Consider the following 27,022-nt stretch of genomic DNA (forward strand, 5'->3'; position numbering starts at 1 on the left):
ACAGCGCTCAATAGGACAATCCATCAGGATTATATTTGAGATGTAACAACAGATAAATTACGGAAGCCTCCATTTGGTGAAAACACTAAAGACCCCGTACTCAAAAAACGTTGCTGGATTGTTCTTGTCTCATACCTACACAGAGTGTGGGCATCCGGCTCAAGATCAGTCGTTGCGACTAGGCTGATCGAGCAATGGCAAAAGACGGCTGAACAGTTGGCTTGGAGTAGCAAGCAAGTGTAGCAAACCTACCGTTGAGAGATAAGCAAGTCTTGGAATAATGGGCTCTGAATTGAGAGCCGTAGAGCTTGCTGAGCGAGTCTCTGTCCGCATCATGGCGAGCTGGTTTGACAAAGGGGAAAGGAGGTCATGTTGGAGGTGACTTGGTTGAAAATTTGAAGCGAGGTTCGACAGGGGTAAAGAGCAGTGCAGCACTGTGTAAAGACCCACAGTCTTGCTGCTGAGACGGGCTGCGATTCCAATATCAACAGCATGAAGAGCTGATGTTTTCGATGTCTTGTGCGGTGTCGATAATGATGAGCAATTATAACAGAACCACGACGATCATATCTTTACGGGTCTCTTGAGGATTGTAAATGTGCTGGGTGGCTGGCTCGCTCAAGCAAAGAATCACGTGACTACTGAAACCGTTGTGAGCCTCTCGTCTAAGGCAGAAATACAGTGCATTGAGAAAAACAGAGAACACTGTGTGGGCGCGTGATCTTTCACGTGCACATAACAACAGCAAGTTGTGCGTTCTTGCCCTAGCACGGTCCCCACAAGTGTGAATTTCTCGACCCCCATAAGCGAGGGCTTCCTACTCTTCTATCTTTCCACACCCGATCATCGAACTCAACGAGCAACGGCAACGACCGACATAGTTGCCCATCATGTCGCTCGTCTCGGGAGAGAAGTCGAACTTCCAGTTCGTAAGTCATACCTCTCCCTCTCCAGCACTGCATCTTCGAAATCGACAACGTCGCCGCGCGCGCCTGCGCTCGCGCCATGGCCGGACGCTCATTTTGCACCGAAATCGATCACGACGGGAAGAATTTGACACGATGCTGACAATGGGTAGATTCTCCGTCTTCTCAACACCAATGTCGACGGAAAGCAGAAGGTTATGTACGCCTTGACCAAGATCAAGGGTGTCGGCCGCCGATACTCCAACTTGGTCTGCAAGAAGGCCGATGTCGATCTGAACAAGCGGTACGACCATCCACACACACACGCAAGCGAGAGGAGAACATGCAGACTAACGATGCCTCACAGTGCTGGTGAGCTCACCTCTGAGGAGCTCGAGCGAATCGTCACCATCATCCAGAACCCCACCCAGTACAAGATCCCCTCGTGGTTCCTGAACCGACAGCGCGATATCGTCGATGGCAAGGACTCTCACATTCTTGCCAACGGTGTCGACTCCAAGCTCCGTGAGGATCTCGAGCGCCTCAAGAAGATCCGCGCCCACCGCGGTCTCCGACACTACTGGGGTCTCCGTGTCCGTGGTCAGCACACCAAGACCACTGGTCGCCGTGGCCGGACCGTCGGTGTCTCCAAGAAGAAGGGTGGTTAAAGATATTATCGGTGTTGGTTACGGGTGGACAGGCGTGACGGCTGGTTTCTCCATCTTTCTGAGCATTTTGAGGGGATTGCTTTCCGGCATGCGCAGCTAGGGCTGTACTCTAGGTCAGAGTCACGAATCAAAAGCATTCAAGTAAAAATGTTCTCAAGGAAAGACGTGGAAGGGTTGCTTCTGGCACATTGTGATATTTATGGTCAAACGAAGTCCACGACAAAAAAAAAGGCGTCTTGCCACGGAAGGGGTACATATTGCAGGAGCAAAAGGGTATCACTGGTTTCTTCTTTCACCTCTATTTAATCCTCGTGTGTGACGGCCATATCCAAAACCTCTACCCGTCCCTGCCCCTTTGTCTCGTTTCCGATAAAGTCGGACAGGGCCTTGAAGGCTCCTGGCTCGACGAAGCCTACTACTTCCCATTCGGAGCCCATGACATCCTGGCTCTCTACTTGCTCGACGTAGCTTAGGATCTTGTCCTTGACTGTACCGATGGCCTTTTGCTCGCCGTCCTCGTCCTTGTTGCCTCCCTTGGGCCCCTTGACGGCTTGCTTGAGGACGTTGGTGGTGCATGCAATTCGTAGTCTCATGCGTGCTCTGGCAACGGGAATAGGCTGATGAGAAATGAGGGCTTTCATGGCATCCAAAGCCTGACTCTTTGCGCTCTTTGTTGTACTGACGCCGGTCCAGTGGTGCTCCTTTGGCCGGGGCTTGGCCTCGCCGTCGTCACCCGTCGCAGGCGTGCCGGTGGCGCTCTTGTCGGGGGTCGAGGTATGCGCCTGGGAGCTCAGCATGTCGAGGGCTTTCTCAATCATGCCCGACGTGTAGACGCGCTTCGTCCGGGGGTCGACCAGCTTGCTGGCGACGATGCTGATGACCTCATTGTGGACACGCTCTAGCTGAGCGGCTCTCTCCTTCTCGCCGACCTGCATCTCTCCCTTTTCAGAATCTCGAGGATGATGTCGTCGGTGGCCTTGCCCTTGCCAAAGGCCTTGTCGAGGTCCTCGCGGGGCGCCGTCTGGCCCTTGGACACGTTGAGGAAGACGTTTGGGATCTGCAGGACATTGTCGAGGTCCGTCTCGATACCGGAGCGCCACTCGAGGACCTTGTTCTTGTAGCAGGCGAGCTCGAAGCGCTTCTTGCCCTTCTTGAGGCGCACGAGCGAGACGTTGGTGAGCTTGATCTGGTTCGAGGGCTGGTTGATCTGGCGAGACATGGTGGGCGGGGCGTATGTATAGTATTCAGATGGAAAGGAACATGCGATAAAGTGTAAAAAAGGCAAGACAAGGTGCCGGACGCTGCATAAAATGGCTTGGGACGTTGGACGAGTTGCAAGTTTTATAAATGGGTTGGTTGAACTGACTTTTTTTCTGCTTGACCCCGCCATCAAGGCACAGACAGGATTTCTTGCTGCGTCACGCCCCGCATCAGGCGAAAGCCTGGGCTTTTCTTGTCATACTGAGTCACATCAGCAATATCCAATTTGGTTGCTATGAGTCGACTTATAATTCAGTGGCTGTTTTGACTGTTTCTCAGAAGATTGAGATGTGCTGACAATGCTCAACTTTTAGGCTTTCGCATTTGTCGTGGATGCCTGGTCAGAACTGAACCGAGGGCGAGCAAATTGTAGGCTTGACCTCGAAAGAGAGTTCGAACATATACATCTTTACGATGCTCTACTGTCTGGCCTTGGAATAATGTAGTTCATGTTCCTTCAGCTAGGACTCGAGTAGTAGGTAGAATTGTACTTGACTGGCTGTTTGCATGTGAGATTGGCTACTTGTCGGTGTACCCCGGTCTGCATGTTCTCCATACCGCAAGTCTGCCCCATTCTCGACAACAACCTACCTATGAATAGAAGTTGAGTGGCTGTGGAACCGTTCTCTTGGTTAAAAGGCTGGATGAAGATATGGGAGAGAATGTAGAGAAACCCAGCAGAAAGCACAGCAACATCGTGTCCCAGAGTTTCTTGCTTGCCGTGTTTAGACTCAATGGTGAATAACTGAAGGTTCCTAACACTGGTGGCTACCTATCTGGAGATGCATACCGCCTTAGCCTGGCAACATCGGCTACGCAAGGTACAGGATCCTCTTCTGAGACTCGTATGCGATCCATGGATTGAAAGCTTTGGTCAGCATGGGGTGTCGGATGAAACCATAGGAGTGTTGTAGGCAGCTTAGCTGTCGCAATGCACATGCAACAAGTGTAGCTCTCCCAATGAGGCAAAGTGAAACCGAACCCATGGTCATTACGAAGGCCAACCAAGCGTTGACGTGTCGCATCGACATGCACCTCTACCGTACTGGAGTTGGGGTAGCTTGTTAGCGGTACACCGTGGCTTCGCAGCCTTGCCCAGCCATTCGGCATACAATCCGCATGATCCGATCCTAATCACGACCTATCGACCTCAACGCGGCAAGTCAAGCTGTTGCTCTTAGCGAGAGGCGTCTAACTGTGCTAGAGCAGCCAACGAGCCCAGGGCTAGAACTAGAGTCCCCTTGCGATGTCGAACAACATGAAAAGACAATTCGGTACGATTCAATACTGAGAAAACCCTGTTTGAAACTGCTTTCCCATACAGAGTCAGTGACGAACTCAATATCTCACCCAGCCAAGGCGAACTCCGAGATCCTAGTCGCCCCTTGGCCCGCGCCGCGTGCTTAGTGCGTGCATTATCAGCGTGCCTGAGGCTGCGTATCAGCACTTACGTCATGTAGCCGGTACCGGCTGGATGTCTGACTTGACAAGCCGCAACCGCCGAGATGCTGTGAAACAATGACTTGCAGGACTGGATAGAAAGAACGATGCTCTCATCTACAAGGACGAAGAAGGCGATTAATATCTTCCAAGCCCGAGAACAAGGCCCGTAGAGGTGCGCGCGCATCGACGATTCATCAAGGTCACCACCAGCCTCAGATAGCGCACTCGAGTCACGTTATCAGCAGAGTGGGTCCTGAGTTGTCCGCTTTCCCCACTCGGGCAACAGTCCTGCCTGGAATGGCCCCTGCCGCTAGGGAAGCATAGCCGCTGCGCGGGGTGATTGGGTCACCTGCAGGTTGCTCTGGTGTCTCAGACTGTCGGAGCTTGCCCATGTTATTATGCTCGTTCCTCTCGCTCGCTCTTCCAACCTCTTCCATCTTTCAACATCTCCATCATCTATCTCATCACCACAACTCCCTCCACCCGTCATCGTCATCATCAAGTAGGGTCTCGTGTCACTGAGTCCATCCCCCAAAACAAACCATGCGTTTGTCCACCTCCGCCCTCGTCCTGGGCGCTGCGTCGTCGGCCGTCGCCCTCGACCAGAAGATCCTTGGCGACTTGAAGAAGCCCGCCATTGATCTCGATCTGAAGTCATGGATGAACTTTGGTGAGGAGATCACTGCCGAGGCCAAGGCCGTCTGGGAGGAGGTCTCTATGCTCGCCCCCGACGCTGTCGAGGCCTTCAAGAAGCAGGTTCTCGGCACCAAGCCCAAGAAGGCCAACCGCCGCCCCGACAACCACTGGGATCACGTCGTCAAGGGCGCCGACGTCCAGGCCATCTGGGTCGACAAGAACAACGAGAAGCACCGCAAGGTCGGCGGAAGACTTGACAACTACAACCTCCGTGCCAAGAAGGTCGACCCTTCCAAGCTCGGTGTTGACAAGGTCAGGCAGTACAGTGGTTACCTTGATGACGAGGAGCAGGACAAGCACCTCTTCTACTGTAAGCTTTCCAACCCCCAGTAACCCAATCACACGTGAATCTCGCGCTAACTTTTCCAAGGGTTCTTCGAGTCGCGCAATGACCCCGAAAACGACCCTGTCGTCCTCTGGCTCAACGGCGGCCCCGGCTGCTCATCGCTGACCGGCCTCTTCCTCGAGCTCGGCCCTGCCTCCATCAACAAGAAGATTGAGATTGTCAACAACCCTTGGTCTTGGAACAACAACGCTTCCGTCATCTTCCTCGACCAGCCCGTCAACGTCGGTTACTCGTACAGTGGCGGCTCCGTGAGCAACACTGTCGCCGCCGGCAAGGACATTTATGCCCTTCTTACCCTCTTCTTCCACCAGTTCCCTGAGTATGCTAAGCAGGACTTCCACATTGCTGGAGAGTCTTATGCCGGTCACTACATCCCTGTCTTTGCCAACGAGATTCTCTCCCACGAGGATCGCAACATCAACCTGAAGAGTGTTCTGATTGGCAACGGTCTCACCGATGGCTACACCCAGTACGAATACTACCGCCCTATGGCCTGTGGTGAGGGTGGCTACCCCTCTGTCCTCAGTGAGAGCGAGTGCCAGTCCATGGACAACGCTCTGCCTCGCTGCCAGTCTCTGATCAAGGGCTGCTACGAGTCCGGCAGCGCCTGGTCTTGCGTGCCTGCCAGCATCTACTGCAACAACGCCATGATGGGTCCCTACCAGCGAACTGGCCGCAACGTCTATGATATCCGAGGCAACTGTGAGGATAGCTCCAACCTGTGCTACTCTGGTCTGGGCTACATCGCCGAGTACCTCAACCGCCAGGACGTTCAGGACGCTCTCGGCGCCGAGGTCAGCAGCTACGACAGCTGCAACATGGACATCAACCGAAACTTCCTCTTTGCTGGTGACTGGATGCAACCTTACCACCAGGTTGTCCCCAACGTTCTTGAGAAGATCCCCGTTCTTATCTATGCCGGTGACGCCGACTTCATCTGCAACTGGCTGGGCAACCAGGCCTGGACCAACAAGCTCGAGTGGCCCGGCCACAAGGACTTCAAGAATGCCGATATCAAGAACCTTAAGGTCGACGGCAAGGAGTACGGCAAGGTCAAGACGAGCGGCAACTTTACCTTTATGCAGATCTACGGCGCCGGCCACATGGTCCCCATGGACCAGCCTGAGGCGTCTTCTGACTTCTTCAACCGCTGGCTCGGCGGAGAGTGGTTCTAAACTGGGCCTGAGTTGTTGAGAAGCTTGAACTTAATATTACTACTTGAGTGCTTAGATGTACACTGCGCGAGAGATTGCTAGGGCATGATTTGGATTACACGCGAGAAGTGGGCATTCGGTACTAGGAACGGCGGCTATTTGGCCGATTATCAGATACAGACATGAATTTAACACGTACATTACGAAACGACATATCAGAGAAGTCACCCGTTATTTTGATTAGAGTGAAGTCATTGCATGCCATCGGTTGACAGGATCCTTGACGGAAGCATGTGTACGGATGATGTAGGGAGCGGCCGAAACGGAATCGGAGTGTAAGAGAAGCCGTTTCGAAGTCCGACGGTGGTTCAGGTCTCCACTCTCGGCCGAACGGCGGCAGGTGGAGGGTACGAGGTGAAAGGAAGGTGAGATGCACGGAACATGGCCTGTTTTTCTGTGAGTGCTGTCAAAATGGCAAAAGGCGGCCACACGAGCAATCGGGTCAGGCTCGAAAATGAGGATTTTTGGTCCTGGGTAGGCAATTCGTGCTAGAAGCTGAATTGAGTGAGGGCTTTCCCGTTTAGGAAGGAAGCTACCGTGCCGAGGGACGGCGGGAGGTGGGTGGTGGATGGGCGGGATGCCGGTAAGGCAAGGTACTGTAGACCTCTGGTTGTCAAACACCACACCTTGTTCAGGCCCAGGTCGCGTGGGCTTGGCTGTGCCTTGTGCGGGTAACTTGAACGTATTGGATAAAGACGTCCCATCGGATGGAGCAGATCCACCGGGTACGAAACTGGTCAGGGCACGGTGCAGGCCCGGGACTGGATCTTGGGAGGCGGAGGAGGCGCCGGGAAGAGGAGAAGATGCGCGGCCGAGAGGCAATGGCAAGGAATTGTAGATTTGTTGAGGATCTTTGGGAGGGGAGGGGCCGGTGAGAGCCGCGGCTCGGCGGAGAGACAGAGGGAGAAGAGAAGAAGTCCTGGCCCTTTTTGCGAGCGCAGAACGTTGCAGAAGCATCCCTCCGTGTCTAAGAGAAGCGAGGAACGTGAGATCTAGAAAGAAAAAAAAGGGGACAGGGCCTTGCGAGACGCATGTGATTCCAACTAGGTAGTGATGGAGGTGAGGCAGGGATCGCATTGACGTTGGAACAAACTACAGAGCACGCACACTCACATTCACAGCTACGAGGAACCAGAGTAAGTAAAGTCGTGGAGAAAGTTGCACCACGAAGCTCGCCATTATCAATCAGAGCGTGATGCGGCTGACGTCTGGTCTGAGCGTTGCGATTGCGGCACATACACAATCAGCACATGCGCGTGGAACATTGAATCCTTGTTCTTGGTGTTTCTATTGTGATAGTCTCGACTGTCTTTCAAAGACGACAACACTTTTTTCCTCCTCTACCGGATTCACACGACTACCGAGAGACGAGACAAGTTTCTTTCTAGTCGAGGGGTTCCACAACGGACATTGCATTAGCGCCTCCCCAACAAAAATTGGCTGCGAGATGCCATGCTGTGTGTGTGCGCGCCTCTGTGTGGCCGCCGGACGGACAGCCGCACCTTGTTCACAGATTTGGGGCGCATCCCCGCGTGCGTGCCCGCGAGGTCCCGGTCGATATCCAACACCTTCGGGGCGGGTCCATCCAGGACGGGCGGAGCAGGTATTTTGGTGAGGGCATACAGAAGGGTAAGTCGAAGACCGGTGTCGGAGTGGACAGAAGGAAGAGAACCCCCATTATCAATCGGTAGACGTCAGGCCGAGAACCAATTAATCGGACATGTTCTGGAAAATCAGTTGACGGGTTCCAGGCCAGAGCTGAAGCTGAGTGCGAGCCGCGGTTCAATGGTAGCCCTCCAGGGTCCCCTTGCCTTGCCTGCGAACCCCACACACCCACAATCATCACCACCACGGAGCTCGGTCTTGTGCCACGCACCAATATCAGGCACGTCGTAGATATTCCATGAATTTTATGATATTATCGAGAAACATAACAGAGAGTAAAAACGAGTTTCGTACTGGCTCATGTAGCGCAGCGCAATGTTTACAAGCGTCTTATCAGCTTAAAAACAGGGAATAGATAAAAAAAAAGTCCCCAACCTATTTGCCATCATGACGACTACAAAACCAGGCATGAGACAATTTATCCCAGCTGATCCAGATCTTTTTACCCCACGCCTTCCATCACTCACTCGTTCCTACTCCGTACAGCTCAGGCAGTTGACAGGCAGGCGCTATCCCCTCTAAAAACACGGCTTTGATAGGCCCAAAAGAGCAGGCAAGCACCGGAACACCCTGGGTACCTCCTACCTTGGCTTGCTTGTGCGCGGCCAGCAGCGGGTGCAAGGCGACACCGGCAGGTGCGAGCTTTGCCCATGTTCTTTTTCTTGCCCAGGGCCTCTAACGACAAGGCAAGGTCCCTTTTTCCTTTTCCTAGACCCTTCCATTCCCACCCCCGGCTCTTGAGCAGGGGTTCTTTAAAAAAAAGAGGTCTTCTTTCTTGATCTTTAAAAGAAGAAAATCGGCCTCGTCCTCGTGTCCTCGACTTTCCTCGTTGAACTTGTTCTCATCCCTCGCCCTCTTCTCTTGCCTCGAGTGTCACGGACCCTCTGTCGTTGGTGTCGACTTCTTTTGTTGGGTCGTGTTATAACCAAACCACTTCGCTTTTTGCTCCTCTTGTTACTCTTTTCCCCATCCTCGTCACTTGTCCTTCACGTTCCGCCAACAACATTACCCCACGAAGTTGGCTATTAGGACGTCGAAGCAACATATCCTCAACACGTCTCAACATTTCAGAGACTAAACGGGAGTGACATCATCTTGGTCACGACGCATAGTCGTCCTGGAAAAGCCACAGGCCTTCCTTGAACAGCTTGGCTACCTCTTCTGAAGGCATTGCCTACCAGGAGCTGTTCAGCAGTCCAACGACGTCAATTGACGACCAGACGGCCGAATTCATTACTCTCGCCTACCTACCAAAACCACCAGAACCACATCAACCGTCACCATGGCCGAGCATCTTTACCTGCTGGGTTCGGCGCCCGATTCCAGCCTCTTCAGCTTTCCTCCCACAAACGCGCCGGCCCCAATCCCTCCTGTCGACGTTGCCACATCCATCCTGCGCCCATTCAACATCCCTGGGCACATCTACACAGCTGCTCTCGACGCCAAGGTCCCCTTGACCATTGCTACCCTCTACGCCGTCACTGTCAAGAGCCTCAACATCTACAACAAGTCTCACGGCAAGAAGCCCTGGGCAATCAGCAAGACCGGTCCCTTCCACGTCTTTGTCGTCCTCCACAATGTCTTTCTCGCCGTCTACTCGGCATGGACTTTCTGGGGCATGCTCGGTGGCATGAGGAGGAGCATCCTGAACCCAATGGGTCCTCAGGGTCTTGCCGGTACCGCTGACAGCTTCTGCCGCCTTCACGGCTCTCAGGGTCTTGGAAACTCTGTCTACTACAACGAGACCTCGAGCACATTTGTTACTATCTCTGAGCATGCCCCCATCGTCAATGGCCTTCCCAGTGGCACAGAGGCGGGTCGTCTCTGGAACGAGGGCTTGGCTTACTATGGCTGGATCTTCTATCTTAGCAAGTTCTACGAGGTCCTCGACACCTTCATCATCCTCGCCAAGGGAAAGCTCAGCTCTACTCTGCAAACCTATCACCATGCCGGTGCTATGATGTGCATGTGGGCTGGCATGCGCTATATGTCTGCTCCCATCTGGATGTTTGTCCTGGTTAACTCGTTCATTCATTCTCTGATGGTACGTTGTCTCTCGCAATGCTCAAACTCATAAACTAACTTGGTTCTAGTACTTCTACTACACTCTGACTGCTTTCTCGATTCGGGTCCCTACTCCCATCAAACGCACTCTCACCTCGATGCAAATCACTCAGTTCCTTGTTGGCGCCTCTTACGCCATGGCTCACTCCTTCGTCTCTTACACGGTTCCCATCACCATCACTCGCACGCAGACAACCGGCGATGCGGCTGCTGCTACTTCGGCCGACTCGACTCTCGAGACTGTTGCTGCTAGCGCCATCGAGTCGCTTAGGCAATTTATCTGGGGAGCCGCTGAGGCTGCTGGCGGTGAGCCCATCGTCTCCCAAGCTGCCGGTGCCCACAGCACCGTGACCACCGAGACTCGGTACATCACCCAGCCTTGCGTCACCACCACCGGCGAGACCTTTGCCATCTGGCTCAATGTGTTGTACCTCGCCCCTCTGACGTACCTGTTCGTCAGCTTTTTCATTGCCAGCTATGTCAAGCGCAGCAACGCTGCGGGCAAGATCTCTCGGAAGGGCGCTGCCCCTGATGTGAATGCCAACGTCGCCCTCGCCGAGAAGGCTGGCTGGGACGCTGCCAAGGGCATCGAGAAGGAGATCTACAATGGCGAGAGCATGGTCAACGGCTCTTCTGATGAGGCCTCGCGGGCTTCAACTCCCAAGAAGTCCAATGGCAAGTCTCGAAGAAAGGCTTAAAGGTGTTATTCTACGGGATAGCGAATAAGCCATGATATGATGGAACGCGGGGAAAGAAAATGACGGGCTTGGAATGCCCTTTTGGATGGGTACGACGTGCTCTCTCGGCCTGTTTTCCTAGCGTATAGATGGAAAAAGCGTGGATGTTTGTGTTTATTTATGAGCGTTACAGGATTTACGGTAAAAAGAGAGAAGAGAAGAGAGAAGAGAAGAGAGAAGAGCGTTATATCCCATGTTCACCGGTTTCCTCTCATATATAGATCTCCAACCCTTGGACCAGTCTCACATGGAAAGACTTGCTCCAGATTGCCATGTCTCTTGAACGACTACACCTGGCTCATATAGACTAGGTTCTGATATACATCTCAAAATGTATGGAATATGCTCGAGAATGGGTAAATGTGTAACCACGCACAAGGTGATACTGCCTTGCCATGCCGGTTATTCTCAGAACTGCCTGGATCCTCGACATTCACGTCACAAAGCACATGCTGGTGATGAACTAAGTTTGGGGAATGTGATGATTAACTACTAGTCGCAATGACAAAAGTCCAGCCGAAGGAGGCCAAGTGACTATCTAGGCTCATCAACATCGTCAATTCCCTCCAAAGTGTGTGTGCCACGCGTGGCATGCAAGTCAGTATCCTATCCTCGCTCATCTATAACTGCTGCTTGTGCAGACCCTTGCCTTTGACGCCATCCAGAAAAAACAAATCATTATGTGACTATGCAAAGTCAGGCATTCCCTCTTGCTCACAGGAGGACCAGTCGCCAATAACAAGGCTCATGCATCGCCTGAGGCTCGGAAATGGAATTCCGGAAACAAAAACCGCAAAACAGCAGGTCGGATGACCGTGCTTTCCAAGACGCCTCGCTTTGAATAATAGCAATTAAAAAAAAAAGGGCAACTGAGCAGAAACAGGGACGCGCCAGAGAAAACAAGGCCTAAAGAACGGCCGACGGGCCGTCCCCAGGCACTCAGGGGTGCGGTGATTGTGTGTGTGGGGTGATTGGGAGAGCACCCAAAGGGCGGGCGGGAGGATGGGGTGATTGGCGGGTTTTGACTGGGGACTGAGTTGCTCGTCGTGTGATTTCTATCAATCTATCGTCGTTCTGTCATGGCTTCGTGAAGCTGACGGGCTTCGGGTATCTCATTCTGCCATTCGGGGCAGGGGTAGTGGTAATGTTAGGGTAGTGGGTGAATGTGGTGGTGCGTTCGAGTGTGATCGGAGGCTTTGTAGACCGCAGTCCAGCCAAGGGCACTCCATCTCTCGATGGCTAGCTATTCCGTATGTGTGTCGGGGTTGCGTGTTCCTTAGAAGGTGCTCCAGTTCCAATCCCTAGGTACACTGGCAGCAACCTCAGGTCCTCGAGGAAGCTCGAGGGTATCACCCTGTCCGCCGGCGGCAATGGGAGTGGACTTGACGGGGTTGGGGGCATCCGAGGACGCGGCACTGGAAGCTCGGCTGCTGTTGCGGCTGTACCAGTTCTTAAACTCCTCGAAGCAGTGACGGCAGGTACGGGCAACGGGAGCCCGAGGGTTGAACTTGGCGTCCTGGTCGAGAGGAGCAGCAAAGGTTGAGTGAAAGTCGCAGAAGATGTTGCCACACTTTCGGCAGTGGTGGCGGCGAGTAAAGTAGCTGAATGTGCGCTTGCAAGTCGGATCGTCGCAGACAGAGGATTGAGAGTCGGGCTGAAGGGGTGCATGTTAGCCCAGTCCGAGTACGAAATCGGAATTGAAGCAAGTTATGGGCGTCCGGGGAAGTGAGACACAGGCTTGGTGTCGCACAAGACGGGAGCGTTGAATTCACTTGAGACAGTGGCGCCTCAAGGGGGATGCTGTGCGAGGGATGCCGCGTAACAACTCGCGGATGGCAGAACTCACCTTCCAGTGTTTCCGGCTGGGCAGGGCCGTCACCTCGGGAAACATTTCGAGATCGAAGTCGCCGTCAAGGCTGCTTCGGGTGCTGTCGCCGGTAGAGACGCGGGAAAGTCGGTTGCCAAAAACAGACATGCCAGGGAGGTTCATGATGCTGCTATTGGTGCGTCGCAATGTGGTATCGGACTCGGTGCTCGAAGCGGAAGCGGCATCATCCATAGACTTGTTCTGAGCCTTGGAAGGAAACAGGTTGGGACGGAGAGCTGCAGGCATGTACATGGGGCGGACTTGACGCGCTTGTTGATAAGCTCTCGGCGAGGCGGGGTTTGACGAAATGGAGTCGGGGCTTGTAGATTCGTGTGTGTTGATGGGCGAAATCTGAGGGCCGACTGAGATTTGATACGACTGGTTGTGCTGAGAGCGCTGCTGAGGGAAGAAATGGCGGGATTGCTGGTCGCCCGGGATAGTGGGCATGATGAGGTCGGCAGCCATTATGGCGGTTGATGTCGAGGATCGAATGAGGAAGGTGTAGTGCCGGCTTGTGGTGGATGTTGTATCGACGATGATGTGGTTGGTCGCAGTAGACAGACGAGGAAACAAGCTGCCGTTCGGGGGGAGGCTCTGTTATTGTAGGTCGTCTGGAGGAACGGATGAGGTCGGTAAGCAAGTAGGGGTGGGGAGTCGAGTGGCGGAGAGGGGATATATGATGAGCCTTTCTTTGATGGATGGCAGATGTACTGCGTACTCTTTGTACTGTGGCTCGAACAGAGGGTGAGGGAAGAATGAAGGGCGGGCCAAGCCAGAGTTTAAACCAAACCAGCCAAGGAGGGAGCAGATCTTGGGCGCGGGCGTCGCCGTCGCGTGGGAGGGATGGGGGGAGGGATGCAAAGACGGTGCCGGAGCTGGGAATGGAGATGGGATGGGGGATGGAGACCGGGGTGAGCGGTACGTACCTCGACACCGTCTGCAAGTATTCCGGAGAGTCGCAGCAGAACTGACTGGGGATCCTAACTTTTAGCGCGAGACCGGGATGTGCCCTCTTGGATGGAGGCGGTGGAGAGGACCCATCCCATCGCTCGTGCTTGGGCTTGGGCGGAAGTCGGTCACTGTCGTAGAGGTGGCTTGGCCTTAGAGCCCAAGTCCTCGTCGTCCCTTGTTAGTGCCTTTTTGCTTGCGACTGGGGTCCGCCCTGACCTGGCCTGGCCTCTGTCCGTTGTGTCCGTCCTCTGCCTGTCGCGCTCGGGACTGTCTCAGCACCTGCTCGAGACCCCCCCTGCTGACCTCTCTCCCCCTTGTGGTGTCAGATTGGCCTTGTCTTTCTTGTTGTCGCTTTCAACCAAGACATGTCATGGGTGCGGTGCAGAATCCCGTAACTAATCGACATGGATGGCGCTCAAGATTTCCGCCCGTGATGTAATTCAGGGTTTCTCGTACCGAGCCAAATCCCTAAGCATCCGGATGGGGATAAGGGTCTTGAGAGATAAACAGAACCGCTGCTCGATACCAGTGCACAACTGTGGATGAGTTGTTTTCTATCCCATTGCCCTGGTTGGACAACCACCGGGTCCGATGGAGACAGATCCAATCCGATGGGATGGCCGATCGAGGACATGTTCCCCTGTCTGGTCGGCGTTTACGTACGTTGCAATGAGATGTCACAACGAGCACTCACTGTCGGTTTAGCTCGAATTGTGATGGACACGACGAGGAACATGCCGAGAGTTGATGCGCGGTCCTAGACCGGCAAAGCAAGCAATCCATCCATCCACCCAGCTCAGCGGGGACATGGACAATTTTGGACACGACCAACGATGGATGGATGGCGATGGCAAAAATGCCGATGCCGATGCTGCATCGTGTTGGATGCCGGTTGTTGTCAAGTCCGTACCTATGTGTGTTGCGTCGCATACGCAAGTCGGATACCTCGATCATCTCTCAGGGCCCAAAGACGGAGCGGTCTCGGCGAAGCGCGGTCCGCTCGAGTCAGGCAGGCTCCTCGGAATCACATCTGCACGACCCTGGGTTCTGACCTCCCAAACGGTGCTGCGTTGCGCAAAAGCCGTGCCCGACCACCAAAATGCCCACTGCTGGGTGCGAGTGTGGGAGTGGGAGGCTTCAAGCGGTCAGGGGTGTTTCGCTCTGTGGCTCTCTGCACGAGGGAAACCAGTCCCCCAAGTCCCCTCTCCTCCCCAAGCAACGAGATGTGGCCAAGACTTGTGCGGCCCGCGGGGCTGACTATCGTAGGGCGGCAATTGGACAAGCGCGCTTTTAAACCCAGGCGGTGGTCCCGCTTAGTAGCGAAAGCGCAATACAGGGTTCAAGGATTGGGCACTGAAGGATGTATGTTGATTGATTGGGCAGCTGGCTTGACACTGGCTCACCCTAGCGAGCGTTGGTCCGTTGTGTCTCCCGCTCGTTGTTTTGCTGTGTGCGCTCTGGTTCTAGGCCGGCAGCGGAGATGCTGCACCGCCGTCTCGCGACACATAGAAACTCGTGACGGCCAGAGCGACGAAGAAGGAGTTAGTGGCCGGCTTGTCCGAGAGAAAGAGAAAGAGAAAGAAAAAGAGAAAGAGAAAGAAAAAGAGAAAGAAAGAGACAGAAGGAATTGCGGCCTCCCTTTCGCTGTCTACTGTTTCCGTAAGGTGGTGATGCTGCAAGAGGAGTGAGAATTTCAACTCGAGTTGTCGAGATGCACGATAGAGGATAGAGTAACCGAGCTACTACGTTGTAGGGAAAGAGGGGAGGACCAATAGTGGGATAGATGAGCGATTTGGCAAGTGCAGCCTGACGGGTCCTGCCGTCAGTAACTCATCATCTCAAGGTCGGTCTGGATAAGGTAGACGCCTGCTTACCTATCCGATGTTGTATCAACTGCAATGCCACGCACCCTTCCCACTTCATCTCAACCTTCAAATTTTCATCGTCATTGTCAAGTAAGGGAAGTCTTCCCGCCGTGTTGATACCCCTGTCAATGACGGAGGAGAGTGTCCTATATCGGTGGCCCCTCCTCTACCTTGATTTGCCAGAACTACCCGGCCATGTCCAACACGACAACACCATACGGATACGCGCAGCACAAAGTCGCGCTTACCATGTCATGATTGCCTGTGCACAGCACAGGACATGGGCATGAGTTCATGCCTGAGCTGAGTTGACCCCCGTATGTATCTCCAATTTCTCCGATCCGATCGTGTTGTGGTGCCTGCCCATCGCGATCTATGTCTGAATTCTGTCGGGGCCATGGCATCACTTTCGTCATGATCTCCCTCACTAGAACACCAACTTCCACCATGATCGTCTCCTCTCTTCGTTCCGTCAAGAGCGACAGTGAACAAAGAGACAGCTCACTTATTACACTTGCAAACATGTGGTGCTGCACAACACCGGCTGCCATCCCGACCCTCCTCAATACCGTTTTTAACCTTTCACACAGACACTATCCGCTGGGCTTGGCCTCACTCAACATGACTAGTTGATTCTCTAGTAAACCCAACCCGCTCACTGCAACTCTCTCGTTGCCTTCACCTGCTTCATCGTCTACAGGTCGCCTCTGGTTGGACGGTCCTGTCCCGCTGGTAACCCTCCCACCATATCCACTCGTGGATCCCCACTCACACTTTAAGATTGCTCCACATGGGCAGGATTCAGAGGATCGCCAACGAGCTTCATTTGGCCAGGGGGCAGTCAACATCCCGAGCGAGTAATCTAGCCGGGGGGCGGCGAGCTATCATGGAGAAGGAGAGGAGTTGGCAAAAGAGACAAGCTCCATGAAACCCACTGACCGGCCCGGGATCTGTTGTTGGACCCAGCAAAGATTCCCTGTCTTCGCTTTCTTCCAGAACCCCAGAACGTCCGAACCCATCTCTCATCCCTGTCACGCCGCTGCACCCGTCGTGGCGCCCTGGTCTCGTGACCGTTCACCTTCCCAGTCAAGTCTCAGGTCTGGTCTCAATTTCGCAGGCCTCACGTCTCACTCCGCCCCAATGCCAGGCCCGCCTTAGTCCGAGTCCCTCGGCCGGTACGGTCTTGCTCTTCGGGCGGCTTTCTGTGATATCCGGAACTTCTTGTTGGCTGGCGGCTTGGCACGGGAAAAACCCTTTTGCTGGAGGTGCTTGAGACAGGACGGCATCCGCCGAATCTGACAAGTACTACGTGCGTTAGAATGGCGATAACACGGAGTCAGGCAGAAGAGATCACGACTGCTGCGTTGAGCTGGGCTGCGCTTCGGCTCGGTTTCGGGAATAAGTTTCGAGGCGCCACCGCCAACGTCAAACTCTCGTCGTTCATTCCAGTGCTTGAATCTTGATTGCCGCCGTCGACCTGTCCTCTGCAGCCTTCACCCGGCCGGGCTGGTTGCCCGTCTTGGCAATCATTGTCGGGCACCTGCTCCGACTTCTGAAGAACAACGAGCCGCGGCCCCTCGGCGCTTCATCGCTGCCCCTCGGGCACTTTTGCCTGCTACGGCGGGCTTCTCGAATTATTAGAAGCTCTTAGGTCTGGAGAAGGGTTCAATTTACCCGCCACCTAAACGTTGCATCTTGGCCTGTACCCCTTGGCCTCTCCACAAGAAAGACTGTTACGGGATGGTATCACTGGGCAGTGGGAGATGGAGACACAGAAAGTCCAACCTGACGGCCCACTGGACCTGAACTGGTTTCCTCTTACCGCAGGGCGCTCCGCTGATGGTCCTTGCTCAGCGGAGCCGATGCAGCGTCTTGAACTAGGCGCTCCCGAGGTTTTGTGGGACGCTATTTCCTGCTTTCTTCGCCACAGCCACGTTTTCTCCATCTCCGGGAACTCAAAGTCGTGGCGTCGCCGAGGGCCTCCTCTGTTGCCGTGGGGAGTGGCACCGGCGGCGTTTCCTCCAAGCTCAATCGACCAATAGCCGCCGCGTTAGTCCGTCAAGTCCGTCACCGACTCTTTGTTTGCAGATCCAACGTTGTGTGGGTTGGCCTCAGACCTTCAGAGGCCAGACAAGCTGCGCGGGATGCGGTCCCAGTGGAAGGGCTCGGCCTGATCGACAGCGTCCAGAGACCCGATCGACGCGTTCGAGATGATAGGATCGTCGGGCGTTACATGGTTCGATGGAGACGGGCGTTTGCATCTTGCATCACAGCATCAGAAATTCAGGGTCCAGGCCAAAATGGCCCAAGCTACGAGCCACAGGACGGGACGACGTAAGCTCGTACCTAGAGCTCAGGTCAGGAGCCGCCGGAGTGTTCTGTTCTTGCAAGCACCAGGTCGCGAGCAGGTGAGGATTCCCAAGGTGAGAAGTGAGAGGTCAGATTCACGGACAATGCGGAGGTGGATGCCCGTACCACATGCCCAGCCAGCTCTCAGATGTCGTACAGCATCGGCCAAGGCAACATCGGATGCTGCGCGTCAGACAAGACGATTGCCAGACCAGGAAGCGAAGCGAGCGAGCGAGCAGGAGCCTGGCCTGCCTGGTGATGGCAAATTCGAGGTTACAGACGAATCCACCCGTGACCGTTGAAGATGCCGACTCCAGCCGCGACCGTGTGCAAGCCATCAAGCGCCACAAAGCAGGTGTTCAGATGAATGAGACGCGTGCCTGGTGGACGAGGCTGGCAATTACAACTGGGCAAGTATTCCCGGTCGACTTGACGCAACAACTGACCCAGGGACACAGGCTAAAGAATCGCTCGCCCCATCATGAGGTCCCTTGGTCAAGGTCTCTGGAGCCTCTTGGCTTACACGATTGGCATCCGCAATGCGAACGACAGCAAATACCAGCATCACGACTGGCTGACACGCGACCTGGCTAGGATCATCTGGGTCCAAACTTGCTAGTCGCCCCTCATCTGGGGCATCACCATGTTGGCCTCCTTCTCAGCTCGCGCCCCAGCGAGAAAGCCCCGAGATTTCCAGTCGAGAACTCTAGACCGGGAGGCGACAGGCACCAGGATCCCAACTCGAGGCTCCTCAGCGAGTTCCAAGCCCATGTTCATGTTCGTTTTCAACTTGTGAGGGAGAGAGCCGCCAAGACTCCCAAGTGGAGGCTGCACTTTACCTGTATCGGAAGTCCACCTTCAACACCTCCATGCAGCTTTGCGGCTCCCCAGGATCCTTATCATCGGGTTCTTATTGGTTGTGACACACATGCACACCTTCTTCAGACCTGACAGGGCTTCTGAGTGGAAGCTTGAGAAACGCCCAGGAGAATGCCTCTTTATGCCTGAGGCATTAAGCGTTAAGATGGGTCATGTCGATGCAGCATCTACCCAATCGCAGCTTTGGCTTTGGAGGGCAAGAGGATGAACTTGCAGCAACATCAGCAAGTCATTAATTACACATTCGAAATGCAGCAAAACTGGACTTCCTGCCTGCATGAATTGTCGCATGTATCCTCCACCGCCTTTTCTGTTTCCCCAGGAGGTGTTCATCTCCAGCGGCTCACGCGGGTCATGTGCCACAGGTCACGACCACCATCACCTTCGCTGTGCTGTCCATAGACGGATCTCATCGGTCAGCGCCTCTCGGACTTGAACGGCTCCGAGCCCTCACGCTCACTCCTCCCCCGCCTTCGATCGGGAGTCACGTCCGGGGGGCGGCCGGGCGGCTCCGTAGGCCACGAGTCTGCACCCGACCCGGTGTTGTTGACACAAGGACAGACAGGACCCTGACATGTCTCGGCTGTCCATGGTTGCTTTTTCTCGCCTCTTGTCGTATTGCAGAAGCTTCCGCGGCCGTCGTTTGATTCATCTCGCGATTTCCGCTGCATCTAATCTCTGATTGTACAGGGCCAGACGCAGATGAGAGGTGATCAAAAGAGGGTCTCCTGCGCTGTGGCTAAAACGATAGGATCTAACATGACCGACTAAACTCCACCTTCCACTCATTGCTTTTCTTTTCTCGCGAGAGAACAAGACCATTGTCCCAGCTATGCGTTGGTGTCGTTTGGCTAGTTAGTCTGTTGTGGGATATGGCCTAGACCTGCTTCCAGCCTTCACGTTTTCACATCTCTCAGTCCCTCAGCCACCTGAGCCTGGATCTGAGACTACAGATAGGACTATCAGATCAAGCCAATAGCTCATGGGCCCTGCAAGTCTCATCAGCCTGTTTAATTCGAGACAGGGTGGTTCTGCAAGGGCAGGTTGTTGTAGTATCGCAGTGTTGTTATTGTTGTTGTTGATGATGTTGATGCTACTCCATATTGACGTCGCTGCTCTGAATCCCTCACTCCATCTCCCACCTCCCGCTCTTCCCGCCGTCCTTGAGCACAACCCTCAGCCCCTCAATCACCATGCCCTTGTCGACCGCCTTGCACATATCATAAACGGTCAAGGCCGCCGTAGACGCCGCCGTCAGGGCCTCCATCTCCACACCGGTCCTCCCCTCGCACGTGACCGTGGCAGCGATCTCGACCCTGTCGTCACCCCTGACGTCGAGATCAACGACGGCCTTGGAGAGGGCGATCGGGTGGCACAGAGGGATCAGATCGGGCGTCCGCTTCGAGGCCATGATGCCCGCGACACGCGCCACCCCGAGGACGTCCCCCTTGCGCATCTGGTTGTCCCTGATGAGCGAGACGGCCGTCTTGGTTGAGAATCGGACGGTGCAGACGGCTTTGGCGATGCGTGATGTCACGCTCTTGTCTGATATCGACACCATCCGCGCTGCTCCCGAGTCGGAGACGTGGGTCAGCTTCGGCCTTGGGGGATCGTCCTCGTCCTTCTGAAAATGACGAGTCTGGGAAAAGAGTCGTCGTCGGTGAACTGTCGAGGGGCCTCTGGGGGTGAATATGCCATCACGTAGCAGGGATTGAATCCGAGGCGGCATGGTGCGAGATAGAGAAGGCTTCATGGCATCTACAACAACTTCATTCAGCATATACATCATCATGAGGGTATGATATCCAGGCCCAGTAAACTTCATGACAAGAAACCCCCTCAACGCCCCTAAGATAGTTGCCCCGCGAACAATCTCAGAGCAAATACTAACAGATTGATCCCATACATCCATATCAAGATTACCGGCAAGTGAGCAAGAGATGGGCATGAAAAGTGCCGTTACCCACCTATCAAGATCATGGGCCTGTTCTTCATGTGCTCCAGCTCACCGATTCCCGCGTGCTTGGCCTTCTTCCTCTTGACGGCAGCGCCAATGACCTCGAGCAGCTCCATCTCGTTGGGCGCCAGGCCGAGGGGTGTCTGGTTCGACGCCGCCAGGTCCCTCCGGCGGTCCATCTCGATCTGCTTCATGGCTTCAAACGCCTGCTCGTCGATGGGCTCGCCGCCGTTGGACTTGCGGAGTATGTCCCGCAGCGACACCTCGGCGTTGCCAAACAGGCAGACCTTGAGGTTGCCGTCGCCCGTGATGCGCAGTCGGTTGCAGGTTCCGCAAAAGTTATGCGTCATGCTTGTGATGAAGCCGATGCGGCCAGCGAACCCGGGTATGTGCCATGTCTTGCTCGTGTCGTTCCTGTGGTCTTGGACCTTTTGCAGGGTTGGATACTTTGTCCTGATAAGATCCAGCATCTCCGAGTAGCTAAACATCTTGTTCTTGCTCCATTTGTTGCCGTCAAACGGCATGTACTCGATGAAGCGGACTTCAATGTCTTTCTCCTCGGTCAAGTCCACAAAAGGGAGCACCTCCCTATCGTTGACGCCTCTCATGACGACGCAGTTGATCTTGAGCTTGATACCGGCACCGAGCTTGTTAAGCTCCAGGATACGGTCAATGCTCTTCTGCACTGCGTCGAAGCCCTTCCTCCGTGTCATGATCTGGAATTGCCAAGGGTCGAGAGTGTCGAGGCTGAGGTTGACACCAGTCAGCCCGCTCTCGATCATGCTATCGAGCTTTCGATACAGCGAGATGCCGTTGGTCGTGATGCAGATTTCCTCCAGTCCGTGCCGTCGCAGCTCTCCGATCTGGCGCATCAGAGGTAGGATATCTCGCCGGACCGTCGGCTCTCCTCCCGTCAGGCGGATCTTTGTGACCCCCTGGGATACAAAGACGGACGATAGGAGAACGATCTCGGGCGTGGTCAGAAGCTCCCGGTTCGGCGAGAGCGGCACACCCTCCTCAGGCATGCAGTAGACGCATCGCAGATTACATCGCTCTGTAACAGATATGCGGAGATAGTCATGCTGCCGGTGGAAGGTGTCGGTCAGGAAGTCGGAGAAGGGCCTTGCCTCGCTGATGCGGCGACGCCGGGGTTGCAAGAGCTCCGGATTTGGTGTCGAAGAGGGTGTTTCAGGGAGTCTCTCCTGCGAAGCTGCCGACGTTGCCGCAGTGGCTACGGTCCTCGAGGTGGGGGAGAGGACGCGTATTTGAGCTGTCGCCCCCAGGCATCGCAACAAGGAAGTCGGGGTAGCACGTGAGAATCGAGCTGGCGCGCTGGCGCCCAAGCTGCAGAGAGGTAGCATCATGAGTACCTACTCCAGCTCGTCGAAGGGAGAAGAATTGGAGATTAGAGTGGGCAAAGCTCGGTGATTACTTGTCACGGAGCCATATTCCCCTCAAGGCGAAAGAGAAGGGTAAATTGGGAGAAAACGCTCAGGCACGAACTCTAAGACAATACGTATTTGGGTTGTCAGCGTTTCAACAGTCACGAGCGGCGAGGAGGTACGCAACTATGAAGATATCTAATCTTATCGTTTCTCCCACTTGCCACCCACTTTCCCCGCGCTGATTAATTAGCTTCCAATTCAGGCAAGCGCGAGGAACCGGCCCGCATGAACTACGACGAGTTATAAACATCAAATTGATCGTGAGAGTGGAATTGTTGGAGATGAGGCCCTATCGCGACTTGTCCGAGGAGATGGCCATGTCGTGGTTGGTGTTACAAATTTTCGTTACTTAACTGGGGATAATGACCTACTTGGATAGATACAGAGATACCCTACACCTAGAAAGGAGATATTGCAGTCTGGTGCAACTGATCTCGATAGATAGGCAAGTGGCTGTAGTCATCGATTCCTAATCGCTTTTCTCTTCTACCAACACCATGCCGTGCTCTGTACGGGCCAGAAACGCCTAGACGATAGCAAATCGTGATTCTGGCTCTCGTCGGGCACCTAAGCCACCGGCTGCTACGACTCAATCGTGCCATTATGCAGCTTCCCTCACAGTGTGATTCTAGAAGGCAGTTCTTCCGACTTCATAGGCAAGCAATGAGCCTATTCTGGGCCAGTCAGATTGTACCAAACGGGTAGAGGCGGCTCCATGCATTTTCACTCTATAGCAAACAGACTAGGGGTGCTGTGTGCTTTGTTTCTTCACCGAACAGATTTGTTTGCGTGTTTCTCGTTGGCCCCAATCCTTGTTTGCATCCCGGTTCACTGGCGTTTAGCTCTGCAGCAAACCGAATAGGAGGCAATAGTAATGAAAATACAAGTAGAGCCATTAACTGATGTTGTTGCACTCGATGCAAACGCCCTCAGACTTGCCCTGCCCCTTCTGTGATTGCCTGTCTACTATGAACACTGATTCCTTGTCGGCAGCTGTTATGAAAAGGCTTCTCCAGCACATCTCGTGCTCGCCTCACCTTCTCCCGAAACACGATTAATCCTGATTCAATATCGCGACGCTGCGAAACTCGAAAGTTCATCTTATGCCCGGAGGCTGCACTCCCTTACTGATCATCTTCAGACCCTTTTCTTCCTTTGGTGTCGTCTCATCGCCTTCTCGGTGGCTACTGCCCCCTTCACACGTTCCGGTCGCTCGGAAACTGCCAAAGTTAGCAATTCATTCTTGTTCATTCCCATTCATCTACCTGATCAGAACGAAGTTCCACGGGTGAGTATCCTGTCATTATCCTTGCATAATACTTCTTCTCGCTTCTTATTTGTATTGACCTGGGGACAACTTCTAACCACCTATCACAGACAACACATCATGTCAGCTATGCCACCCCCGGGACCGACCGGGCCGGCCTCTGACTGGATAAATGGGCTTTACTCCGAAATGTTTCTTCAACGTAGAGGCGTCCTCCCGTTCCATGCATCGCCCCCCCAAGCACAAACTCCAGATTCGACTGCTCGGGTGCTGCCTCGTTTTGACGAGAAATCGCAGACATTCATGCCCGCCGAACACGAGTGCGTCATTGTTGCGCTGGATTTTCGGGATCTCTGTCGCTGGAAGATAGCCCTGAACCACCTGGGACAGCAAAATCACAGCTACAAACCAATCACGGAGGCTGGATGGGCGTACATTGACGCCAGGGACATCCTCCGCAAGGGGATCACCCCGGGGGATCGTGGGCAAAAGCTCCAGACCTTGATGGAGCAACACCACTGGATCGTGAAGGAATTTCGAGGACACTGGGGCGAAACTTGCCTTGCTAAGGAGCACAAGCCGGCGCCCTACTCCTTTGCGTTCGGCAAGTCTGAGCTAGTTCCGGAACCCAAGCTCGCACACAGACTCAACAACGTCTTCATGTACCTCTGCAAGCTCAACCGGACCGCCGAGGAGAAGGAGCAGGGCAAGTTGCGAAAGGCAGTCTTTCTCACCTGGGACTCTAGGCTGGTAGAGATGACCATAGAGCGCCTTGGTCTAAAGTGGTTCAGCCAACCTAACGTCGAGCTATGGGACATGCAGAAACGCTTCGTGTGCCCTGGGCCCAGACTCGAGTTTGCCTTGCAGACTCTGGGGATTCGGTTCGTGGATCAGTTCTTCGGCAACCTCGCACGCAACTCCGGGAACGCCACAATGTTCCTCTTGCAGATGTTCTTGTCCACATTTTACATGGCAGACGGTATGCGGAATGCCTTTGTCAGGGGCCAGAACCCTCCATGGCTACCCTATTCCTGGGCGGGTGTTGATCTGGGCCAGGTCAACGTGCCTCCTGGTCAACTTCCCACATGTCGGCCTCCTGAGTGCAAGAACGACAACAGCGCTCCTCAGAAGAGTGATCCTAAGATTTGGCCATGAAGGAGGAGTTTGGGGGAGTTGATCATGGATAGGCATGGACTTAAGTAGTCAATCTTAAGCTGTCGTTATGCTGCGTATGATTCGTCCATTTGAATGCATAGGTCGCTATTAATTGACCATTGACGCTAAACCCCAGTAGGTATTATGTAAACAGCGACGACAGGCCAACAACCCCCACCATCCTCGCATGTTCTTGAACTTGAACAACTCGGAATCAACTTGAAGAATTTTCCACGGTAAAGGAGTGAGGCAACACAGCTCGATTCTACCGAAGCAGCTGTGTCCCCGAGTTTGTTATCTCTATCATCTGTGGTTCTCGTCACCCAATTTCCGTTCCTGCCCAACTATCACCAACCTCAACTTCAGGCTTTCAACAACGCGCGGGGAGAGGCAGTCACGATGCATCCCTCACGTGTTTTCAAATGTATGTCTCTAGTCCCCAAGTTCCATGCCTACTCCTCTCTCTCCTCCTCTCTCTTCTCTCACCCTCCGTCGTCGGCTCCCCGCACATCAAGGATGGCGCTAACCAGCCTCGTCCATCCGTATAGCCTCGCCGCATTGCACCGCTAGTCCAGACGGGAGGCTTGTTGCTACCCTGTCCTCGCAGAGCATCACTGTGCGGTCAACCCTGTCGCTCTCGATTGCGCACCAGGTAAAGCTGCCTTCGGATCTGCCAACCCCTGTGTCCACGCTAGCATGGGCACCCTCTTCTTCCCGGATCCTCGTCGCAAGTGCCGACCAGATCCACGTCTTCTCGATAACCGACTCATCATTTCATGCCACGATTCGGAACCCTGCGCCTGGCGGTGGAAAGCAAGCCCTGGTTCAGTTTGGAGCCCACGAAAACGAGATCTTCGCATGTGCTGCCTTTGGACTCAAGTTTATCATTTTCGATCTGTCTACCTCCAAGGCGATCGAGATCGCAAACCCCAAGTTCTACCTGCCCTCCTCTGCCTCGAGGGGTTACTCTGTACGCCCGCATACCTCGCACCTTGCCATCCTGACGCGGACGAGTGGTCGAGACGTCGTCAGCATCCACCACCCTGGGACCAGGCAGGTCTTGAGATCCTGGTATCCAGACACAGCCGACGCTCATGGCTTGACATGGACCCCTGACGGACGATGGCTGCTGCTGTGGGAGTCGCCGGCACATGGCCATAAGCTCTTGCTCTACACGCCTGACGGAGAACCCTTCCGCTCCATTGGGGCTTCCAGCATTGTGGGAGGACAAGATGCTGACCTGGAAACCGGAATCAAGCTTTGCCGTCTCAGCCCCGATGCATCCCTCTGCGCTGTAGGTGATCACAGCAGGACTGTGGGTGTCCTCAACACGCAGACGTGGAGAGACTGTTTGAAGCTCGTCCACCCCACCACCATCGTCCCAAAAGATACGCTCCAGGTGAGAGACGACTTTGAAATCGACGCCAAGTTACCAAGTTGTATTCCTGACAAAGTTTATTTCAGGTCTGGCAGGAACAGCTCAATCCCTCTTCCCTGGGTGGCCCCTCTCACACGTTCCTTCGAGCTACTCAGATGATTTCTCCCCTGAGCCGATTGGTAGATGGGGAAGCCCTCTCCCGATGTGAAACCGGGTTGTTCCTCGCTAGCATTTGACGCATCCTCGAGCCTGCTGGCCACGAGGCTTGATGATACACCCTCTGCGCTGTGGATTTGGGATGTCACCGCAGCCGAACTCCGGGCGGTATTGTTGTTCCATTCGAGCGTTGACTTTCAATGGCACCCAGATGCTCGTGAGGTGCTCCTGATAACATGCCAGGATGACAAGTACCGTGGGATATCGTTTGTCTGGGATCCATTGTCTGAAGGGCCCAAGCAGGTCTCATTACAGGCTCACCTGCCAAATGGAAAGATCGTGGGCAAAGCTCGAACTGCCTGGATCAGCGGAGAAACCGAGTTCCCGGTTCTGCTCCTCTCTGATGCACAACACTATGTGTTGATGTCGTGCGCAGATGCGGAGCAGTGCCCAACTCCATGGGGCGAAGCGGCTGGTGATAGGACTTTTGGGTCGATGCAGGATGGAGACACGGTCGATGTGTCTGCTCTGATGCCGGACGACACATCCACATTGGATGACACCTTTTCTTTCAAGCATGTGTGAGAGAACCGGTAGGCTGGCGGTTGGGATCCATGCTCTGATCTGATTGAATTGACACGCGTGGGAAAGGTTGCATCTTGGCATGCACCGCGAGATACGATGACTGGGCTGGGCAGGACCTTTGTCGAGATGTGATATTTCGAGCAGAGCAGGGCTGGCTGCCAGGGCCGTAG

At 54.3% G+C, this 27,022-nt stretch overlaps 10 protein-coding genes across 10 annotated transcripts; 6 read left to right on the forward strand and 4 right to left on the reverse strand.

Annotated features, from left to right (window-relative positions):
- Positions 1 to 890: 890 nt before the first annotated feature.
- Positions 891 to 1,573, forward strand: MRS44_003036 (40S ribosomal protein uS13; the record flags this gene model as incomplete). Its single annotated transcript, XM_046275273.2, has 3 exons — positions 891 to 929; positions 1,079 to 1,209; positions 1,273 to 1,573. 3 exons carry the CDS (start codon positions 891 to 893, stop codon positions 1,571 to 1,573), a joined length of 471 nt encoding a protein of 156 aa, XP_046137151.1.
- Positions 1,574 to 1,875: 302 nt separating this feature from the next.
- MRS44_003037 (uncharacterized protein) lies at positions 1,876 to 2,792 on the reverse strand (the record flags this gene model as incomplete). The annotated part of the gene is made up of 2 exons (XM_065623059.1): positions 1,876 to 2,446; positions 2,503 to 2,792. 2 exons carry the CDS (start codon positions 2,790 to 2,792, stop codon positions 1,876 to 1,878), a joined length of 861 nt encoding a protein of 286 aa, XP_065479131.1.
- A 2,027-nt stretch (positions 2,793 to 4,819) lies between these two features.
- Positions 4,820 to 6,493, forward strand: MRS44_003038 (uncharacterized protein; the record flags this gene model as incomplete). Its single annotated transcript, XM_046275274.2, has 2 exons — positions 4,820 to 5,282; positions 5,343 to 6,493. 2 exons carry the CDS (start codon positions 4,820 to 4,822, stop codon positions 6,491 to 6,493), a joined length of 1,614 nt encoding a protein of 537 aa, XP_046137153.2.
- Positions 6,494 to 6,712: 219 nt separating this feature from the next.
- Positions 6,713 to 7,489, reverse strand: MRS44_003039 (uncharacterized protein; the record flags this gene model as incomplete). The annotated part of the gene is made up of 1 exon (XM_065623060.1): positions 6,713 to 7,489. The coding sequence occupies one exon, from the start codon at positions 7,487 to 7,489 to the stop codon at positions 6,713 to 6,715; it is 777 nt and encodes a 258-aa protein (XP_065479132.1).
- Positions 7,490 to 9,479: 1,990 nt separating this feature from the next.
- MRS44_003040 (uncharacterized protein) lies at positions 9,480 to 10,959 on the forward strand (the record flags this gene model as incomplete). The annotated part of the gene is made up of 2 exons (XM_046268299.2): positions 9,480 to 10,241; positions 10,291 to 10,959. 2 exons carry the CDS (start codon positions 9,480 to 9,482, stop codon positions 10,957 to 10,959), a joined length of 1,431 nt encoding a protein of 476 aa, XP_046137154.2.
- Positions 10,960 to 12,274: 1,315 nt separating this feature from the next.
- Positions 12,275 to 14,552, reverse strand: MRS44_003041 (uncharacterized protein; the record flags this gene model as incomplete). The annotated part of the gene is made up of 5 exons (XM_046268298.2): positions 12,275 to 12,652; positions 12,845 to 13,459; positions 13,584 to 13,959; positions 14,273 to 14,352; positions 14,511 to 14,552. The coding sequence occupies 5 exons, from the start codon at positions 14,550 to 14,552 to the stop codon at positions 12,275 to 12,277; spliced, it is 1,491 nt and encodes a 496-aa protein (XP_046137155.2).
- Positions 14,553 to 17,981: 3,429 nt separating this feature from the next.
- Positions 17,982 to 18,332, forward strand: MRS44_003042 (uncharacterized protein; the record flags this gene model as incomplete). Its single annotated transcript, XM_065623061.1, has 1 exon — positions 17,982 to 18,332. One exon carries the CDS (start codon positions 17,982 to 17,984, stop codon positions 18,330 to 18,332), a length of 351 nt encoding a protein of 116 aa, XP_065479133.1.
- Positions 18,333 to 20,035: 1,703 nt separating this feature from the next.
- Positions 20,036 to 22,227, reverse strand: MRS44_003043 (uncharacterized protein; the record flags this gene model as incomplete). Its single annotated transcript, XM_065623062.1, has 2 exons — positions 20,036 to 20,667; positions 20,877 to 22,227. 2 exons carry the CDS (start codon positions 22,225 to 22,227, stop codon positions 20,036 to 20,038), a joined length of 1,983 nt encoding a protein of 660 aa, XP_065479134.1.
- A 1,471-nt stretch (positions 22,228 to 23,698) lies between these two features.
- Positions 23,699 to 24,733, forward strand: MRS44_003044 (uncharacterized protein; the record flags this gene model as incomplete). Its single annotated transcript, XM_046273534.2, has 1 exon — positions 23,699 to 24,733. One exon carries the CDS (start codon positions 23,699 to 23,701, stop codon positions 24,731 to 24,733), a length of 1,035 nt encoding a protein of 344 aa, XP_046137157.2.
- A 399-nt stretch (positions 24,734 to 25,132) lies between these two features.
- MRS44_003045 (uncharacterized protein) lies at positions 25,133 to 26,852 on the forward strand (the record flags this gene model as incomplete). The annotated part of the gene is made up of 3 exons (XM_065623063.1): positions 25,133 to 25,157; positions 25,309 to 26,132; positions 26,295 to 26,852. 3 exons carry the CDS (start codon positions 25,133 to 25,135, stop codon positions 26,850 to 26,852), a joined length of 1,407 nt encoding a protein of 468 aa, XP_065479135.1.
- Positions 26,853 to 27,022: the final 170 nt, after the last annotated feature.

Source organism: Fusarium solani (genome assembly GCF_023522795.1).
Source record: "Fusarium solani strain SB1 chromosome Unknown bctg00000001, whole genome shotgun sequence".
NCBI lineage: Eukaryota > Fungi > Ascomycota > Sordariomycetes > Hypocreales > Nectriaceae > Fusarium > Fusarium solani.